We start from the raw sequence: 7,533 nt of genomic DNA, 5'->3' as shown, positions 1-7,533 counted from the left end.
CTTGCAGGACTGGCCTAGGGTAATTTTTAGAGGGGTTTTAATTATATTTTAAATTTGACAATATTTAAATATCTCTTTTAATTAATTTTAAATTTGTATTGTTATTTATGTATTTTAATTGATTGTCAGCCGCCCTGAGTCCTACGAGGAGAAGGGCGGGATATAAATCCAAATAATAAATAAATAAATAAATAAATTATAGTTGATAGTTATGATTGCTGTTTATCATAGAGGCTGACAACCTTTTGGTTGTTCTTGTTAGATTATTTCTTTGTTTGTGGTTACACCAGGATCATGGTGGGCAAAGTGGTGGTTTCATGCTATCACTGCAAGGGGCAGGACTAGAATTTCAAGAGGTGTACATCTTTGAGGGGAAAGGCTTTGTTTGAACAGTTGTTGTTTTTTTTAATAAAGAAAGGCCGATGAGCCTTCCAAATGATGCAGGTTGATGTTGCTTTTTTGGTGACATGGCAAAATTCAGTAGTGCAATATCTAGATCCTGCAATCTGCTCTCCAAAAAGAAAAAAAAATATCCGGCTTTAATGAATATGCTGATGTACCAAAATAATGAGGAGTACTTTTTACAGATTATCTTGCTTTGTTCGAAAATGCACCAGAGGACATATCTAAGCATATTTTACCTGCATAATGTGTTCAATGTCAATCAACTCCTAGTTGCTTTTTTACCCTAGAGTAAATTGTCTTTCAAAAATCAAGGAGGAAAAAAAAAGGCACTAGATTGTCTTTCAAAAATCAAGGGGTAAAAAAGGCAGTAACTTGTAACAGAGAAATAGTGGGTAGGGAAATGTTCCCTCTCAAATAGTTATGGGTAGTCAGGAGTTGGTAGCAACTTTTAAACCTATACCTTCTCCCAAACAAATACTAGGATTCTTACCTGTTCATACTGATTGGTAATGACTACCAATTCTGAATTCTCTTCTTCACACTTACTCTTTGCTGTGTGCCAAATAACTTGTGTGACAGAGAAGAAGTAACATGCACCATCAAAATGTTTCCATTCTCTGCTTTTGGCTCCACATGGGTACACTGGCAAAGAAAAAAAAAAGGAAAAGAAAAGAACTTTTCCGCTTTTGGTTGCCAGACGTTTTGGTCTAGATGTCTGCTACACTACACTGGAATTTTGGAAGCATGTAGTTTTTCTGCAGTAGAAAAGCAGAAAACTAAGAAGGATATGATCAGCTGGGAACTGGGAGGGTTCTACAGTGGAACACAGTGAGTGGATTGAGTGTTCCCCTCTGGAAAAACTCATGGGAATAAACCTAGTCTCAGTGAATTATTTAGTGTATTGAAAAGAGGAAGAGACCATGTTAGAATTTAGAAGAAGGAAACACAATCGCCTTAGAGATATCTGAGCCACAATTGTAGTGGAAAGAAATTATTGCCCTGGGCAAGCAGTTGGATTAGAGGACCTCCAAGATCCCTTCCACACCTAACAACAACTTACTGTGAAAAGCAGATTTTATGGTGGAATTTGATTTTCAAGGCAGTAACTGCGTTTCCTCAATGGACTCTTGTACAGAGGCTTAGAAGGCTTACTGTGTTTGCCACTTTTTCTGGGATCACATGGTATGCAAAGAAATTACTTCCTTAAAACTGAGGTGCTAGAGTATAATCCTGCGTGGAAAATACAACCTATTGATATTTATTGTCCTAAAGAGCTCCATTGTGGGCTCTATTGGGATCTACTTCAATCAGTACCCCCCACACCCAACAATTAGGTCCTGGAGCTTGTACATTTCTTGAAGATGACTTACGGTTTTCTAGATGTTGGTCCCACTTGCTCCTTCCTATAAGAATAGAATTGTACACAACAATATTACAAGTTGAAAAGCAATAAAAATACCATATTCAAAGGAATCTTAAGCACTCTGAAAAAAATCTAGACCTGGAGTTAGCTTTGTAGAGTTGATGCCTTGCTGGCTTCTGCTGGCTAGCAGATTTTGTGAGGGGAATTGTGACCGGATGCTGAATCTGAGTTGGTGTTAATTTCTCCAAAACAAAGGAGAGATTGTTGAGATCATCTACAACTCTGGACTCCTCATAAATAAACCATGGAAACTGTCATTCTTATGACTGGTGTATGAGTGGAAGGCTGAAGTTGGTGCTTACATCAAGCATACTTGCAAAGTAGCCCATATGGACATTAAGCTTGACTGATCCCTACATATATTTAATCACTTTTGAGGATTTTTTAAAAATGTTTTGTATATTGGAGAGATTAAGACCCTTCAGTCTGCAAGTATTATATTTGTTAGATGAGTTTTCACCTCCTTAAAAGACAATGGTGTGCATATGATATTTTTTTTAGACTATTCAGCAAAAGGATGCTTAGTACAAGGATTTTTGAAAGTTAACAATGGATTAAGGGACCAGAGGGATTTTAAATTATAGTTTTGAATTATTTGGAAGATATTTTCTCATTTGAAAAAATGGAGATTGCTTTGGGTGGGGGGGATGATTAATGGTAAGGAGACCTTGAAGGCTGGACACTAATGGAGCAGAAATCCTTAGTGCAAATTTTTGTATACCATTCAGTCAAGCTTTTGGACAGAACGGATCAAATGCTTGATAAAACTGATGGAGCATGGTCTAATAAAGTGGTAACACAAGAAGGAGCTGCAATGGATGTCTATTAAATTAATTTGAAGGATATTTAAATATAATTCAAATGGATCTGATGGATGAGTTATTCCCTAAATGACATGAACAGATATTAACTCAGGAAACTGATTTAGATTTTTTTCTTCCCTTCTGGAATTACAAAAGAGCTCTGCTAAAATTTGGAAAGACCTTTCTTTAGAAGTGTCTAACAAAAGGATAGATTTTACTTATTAATACAAAAGAAATCTATTATGCTTCTGAAGGATTTTTACTTAGAAACACAGATGATGAGCAACTACCACTGGGACTTTTTTAATGAAAGGATAAAAGAATAATTACAAACTCAGGGAAGGTTTATAAGATTAGCTTGTTTGACTAGAGTTAAAAGAAGAAAATAGTTATATCTGGTTACTCTTACTGGACTTTTGTTGACAAAGATTGATTGACATAACATTTGAACTTTGATTTCTTTACTTAAGGGATGAGTCATGGGAAGGAAAGAGATTATGCTTTATTTAGAGAGGGTGATAAAACTTCTAAAATGGATTTTAACCTGGTGGGATGAAGAGGGAAGTTACTTCTTTTTTCTTTCTTTTTCTCTCTTTTCACCCTTTTTTCATCCATCTGCAGACTAATTCTTTGCATTGCATTTTATTCTGGCCAGGAAATAAAATGTCTACAACAACTGATTTATAAGTCCCTTGTCTGAACACAGAATTTTGGCTTATTTCTGGCTTGTTTTTCGGTCCCATTGGGGGACAGAAAAAAATGAAGAAATGAAAGCAAAACTCTAAAAACCTAAATCAACCTAATTATTTTACTTACCTGCATGACTTTCTCTGCTTGTTCAGCAAACCATGATTTATAACTTAATCTTAAAGACAGTGCTGGATTGTAAAGTACGGCAATTAACTATAAAGCTGATACTTATATTTTGTCTTCCGATGCACATGGCGCTATATTGTACCAAGTCAGATGGAAATTAATGTATGTTTTGTGGGTTCAGTAACTTGTTTTTTCTAGAATACTAAGATTTTGAGAAAGTTTTAAAGCCACTTTCTACAACATTGTGTCCTGAACCCATACAGTATGTCAGAAGTCAAAATAGCTGATTTACCCTGGGATGCCACAAGCCCGAACAATATGATGATCAGCAGGTAAGAAATGGCCAGAAGCACATAAATTATAGTAGATGTCCATTTCCATTGTGGGATAAATCTGTCTTGAGAGAGAGAAGAAAAAATGAGAGAGGGAGAGAGAGAGAACAAATTAGAATCGTGCATGAAAATTCTTTGCAGTATTTGTGCTTTGAAAACTCCTTATGTAATAAAATGCTCTGATAGACAATGCTCTGTAGTGTTCTAGTAATATTTCTAATTTCTAATGTTAGGAATGCGTGCACACCTGGCTATGTAGTTGCATTTCCCATAGTAATAAGAGTCAATAGTGTAGTTTTGTATATAGTAGATACATATAGCAAAACATAAATAACCTAGCAATAATGAAAGAATACATCAGTATTTATTCAGAGCTCTTTTTTTTTCTTTTTAAAAGATCAGACGTAGCTCTATGCTGAGCAGTGATGCCACCAAAGTAATATTTTCTGGCTGAAAAGTTTGACTCATAGAGAATTATATTACTAATCTTAAATACAGGGCATATGTTAGAATCTTCTAATTTTTCTCTGACTCAGAAAGTTAATCCAAATTAGTCAGGTTTATGCTCCTTTCTACAAATTAATAAAGTAAAGAGGAAACATGTCAAAAATATCACGAATGCCACATTTTAATCACCTATTCTCTGTATAAAAAAGTATTGAAATTATAGGCATAGAATGATGTAATATAGACAGAATAATTCTGTTTCACCACTGTTTGTTTATCTTTCAAATTTAAATTCACTATTTGTTAAAATTTTATTGATATTTGAGATTTTCAAAGCAGTAAGCTTAATCTGGTAGCTGATGAGTTTTGCCTTCGTCAGATTTAAGAAATTTTAAATTTTAAATATTAAAAAGAATTTAAAATAATTTGCAGTTGGAAAAGGGGGGGGAAGAGGATGTTGATGTAAGAATGTTTTAAATGGATTGGGAGATTTGAAATATTGATTATATTTTTGCTGTAAGATTTGAAAAAAAAAAGTATATAATTAAATAATATACTAATGGGAAATGACTGAAAGGAAACCAAACCCATATTAGGAACTGAGGCTTGATTAAGGCTGCAACTGGACAATACAGGGAACTAAAGGACCAGGCAAAAAAGAGATAAAATAACTAAGCTGGCTATAACTTTTTCTTATCTTAAGGAGATTTTTTAAAAAAAATATGGGCTGACATATTAATAGCTAATATCTCAGATACACATTTCAATGGATAAACTTTAGAAGTTGATGAGAAAAACTTTAAGAAACTTTTACCTGATGGAGGACAATAAAATTGAGATTACTAAAATGGGAATGCAAAAGACAAATCAAGAAAATGATCTGGAGGTGGAACAGCTGCGACAAGAAATCCTGGATGATGCCCCTTTATGGGATTTACAAAGAAGCCTGGTAAAAACTTTGAAGATTTCTTTTAAATGCCAACAAGTGATAAAGGACCAGATCCTGTGATGCCATAAGAATGATTTAAAGGTTAAGGTTGTGCAGAGCAAAAATGGAATATAAAGGTGGACTATTTGATAAGGGATAAAATATTTGTTTGGTATTTCTGGTAACTCCTAAAGGACTTTTTGCTGAACTAGGATTGAAAAGATGATTTCTGGATTGCATATAGATAAAGGTTAGGCTATGGGAAGTTTAATGAAGAGAAGGACGAGGGGGGACATGATAGCACTGTTCCAATATCTCAGGGGTTGCCATAAAGAAGAGGGAGACAAGCTATTTTCCAAAGCGCCTGGAGGCAGGACAAGAAGCAACGGGTGGAAACTAATCAAGGAGAGAAGCAATCTAGAACTAAGAAGAAACTTCCTGACAGTGAGAACAATTAACCAGTGGAACAACCTGGCTCCAGAAGTGGTGAATGCTCCAACACTGGAGGTTTTTAAGAAGAGACTGGACAGCCATTTGTCCGAAATGGTATAGGGTTTCCTGCCTGAGCAGGGGGTTGGACTAGATGACCTTCAAGGTCCCTTCCAACTTTACTATTATTATTATTATTACTATTATTATTATTATTATTATTATTATGAGGTTTTTTTTAATTTATAACTTTGAAAGAGGGTGGAAAGTTAGTATAACAGCTTATGCGTGGCGTGATGAGGGTTGGAAGGCGCTTCTTTCATATTGTCTTTTCTGAGGGGTCCTTGGTGCTCTCTGAGCTTGCTTGTTTTCTTGCAGACGTTTCATTACCAAACTAGGTAACATCATCAGTGCTACTATGTCTGCAAGAAAACAAGCAAGCTCAGAGAGCACCAAGGACCCCTCATTTCAACCCTGAGCTACAAATATTCTCCTTCATTGTCTTTTCTACTTCTATTTTTCTTTTCTTTTTCTGTACCTTTTGAACTTTTCTTTTTTCTTCTAGCTTAGTTTGCATTAGTTATTGCTTTGTTTATTGAAAGCTTCAATGCAATTATCAACCAAAAAATAATAATGTAACTTCAAAGTTAATGAACCTATGAAGAAAAGAATGAGAAGAACACAATTTTTCAGAGCCCCTTACTCTGGGACAGAAAGATAATTTGAGATTAAAAGACTTGTGCACTCACACCCCAACTGAGAGTAGACACCCCTGTGAGCTGAAAACAGACAACCAGGAATGCCTTGATCCAACCAGGAGAAACTAGTTTTTCAGAATGTCCTGATATTCTGAAAAATCACCCAGAAATAAACTGAGGATAAAGACACTACAGAATTGTGGGAGGCTAACTCTAACATTTAGTTCATCCCAAATGATCCTGGAACTGTTTCAATTAAGGTGAGCCCTCTCTAACTCCAGTGTTAACTGAGTTTTATGATAAATATGACACCGTATCTCCTCTTAACCCAGGCAGACACAGCTAATGTGGAGCAAATTTGTTATGCTAAACAAATTCTTAGTCTTTCCCCTACCATTAAGCTGATTCAATAATAAGTATTTACCAATTGTTCTTGCTGGCATGTTTGTTCTGGTTTCTGTTAAATATTCTTGATCTTTCATTTGCTGTTCGCAGTCATCGATGGGAATCATTGTGCACTGAGCTTATGATTGCGATGGGGTTTTATTAGCTTGAATTGAGGAACTTAAATATAATACGTACGCTCCCCCTCTTTCATTGCTGCTTCTTAGAAATGTCATAGGAAATTTGCTTGGAATTAGGCTTTTACTGGGCAGGTCCTGTCAAGAAGCCTGAAGCAAGATCTTGAGTTGTTAGCTGGGATAAATATGGGTTTCTAACTCATAAGGAAGTGGAGAACGTTCTTTGGACTGCAAACCTAGTCACCTCTTTCTTAGAACCATGCCTCTCCTGGCTTAGTAGGCCACTTGGGAGATGACTTAGATTAAGTCCATGCTTGATGTTAGCTTTCTAGAGGGAAGGGGTGATTGTACTGGCCTTAAAGGAGACAGTGGTATGCCCCTCCTCAAGAGGGCATCACCAGATCTTATAGTCTTGGACAATTTCCATCTAATTTCCAACTTTCCCTTAAATAATTTTATGTTAATTTGAATGTATCTCTTGTGAACATAGAGGTAATCCCCAAGTTACGAACGTTCATTTAACACTCGTTCGAAGTTACGTGATCAGCGCCCCCTAGTGTTTGCGAGCAAGTCCCAAAATTACGAATTTTGCAGCACTACGGCAGTCATTTGCCCTTATGAATGACTGCAGAGGCTCTGCAACATTCACCCTATTTCCCCCCAACTCCTCACACCTGCTTCCCCCTCCCTTCCAACAAAGTCAATGGGGGATATTAAAAAGGCAGAATATT

The 7,533-nt window shown here is 36.0% G+C and overlaps 1 protein-coding gene across 1 annotated transcript in view; it reads right to left on the bottom strand.

Moving 5' to 3' along the window:
• LOC107287243 (hepatic lectin) overlaps positions 1 to 6,793 on the bottom strand; it is a 14,698-nt gene extending 7,905 nt beyond the window's left edge. The window contains exons 1-4 of the mRNA XM_015815731.1: positions 6,706 to 6,793; positions 3,740 to 3,844; positions 1,776 to 1,808; positions 896 to 1,047 (exon numbers count right to left, since the gene is read on the bottom strand). Coding sequence (XP_015671217.1) covers positions 896 to 1,047; positions 1,776 to 1,808; positions 3,740 to 3,844; positions 6,706 to 6,793 — 378 coding nt within the window. The remainder of the gene's footprint in view (positions 1 to 895; positions 1,048 to 1,775; positions 1,809 to 3,739; positions 3,845 to 6,705) is intronic.
• Positions 6,794 to 7,533: the final 740 nt, after the last annotated feature.

Source organism: Protobothrops mucrosquamatus, unplaced genomic scaffold (genome assembly GCF_001527695.2).
Source record: "Protobothrops mucrosquamatus isolate PMUCROS unplaced genomic scaffold, P.Mucros_1.0 scaffold370, whole genome shotgun sequence".
NCBI classification, from domain to species: Eukaryota; Metazoa; Chordata; class Lepidosauria; order Squamata; family Viperidae; genus Protobothrops; species Protobothrops mucrosquamatus.
Note: the sequence above shows the minus strand (reverse complement) of the source record. Positions and strands in the feature narration are given on the sequence as shown.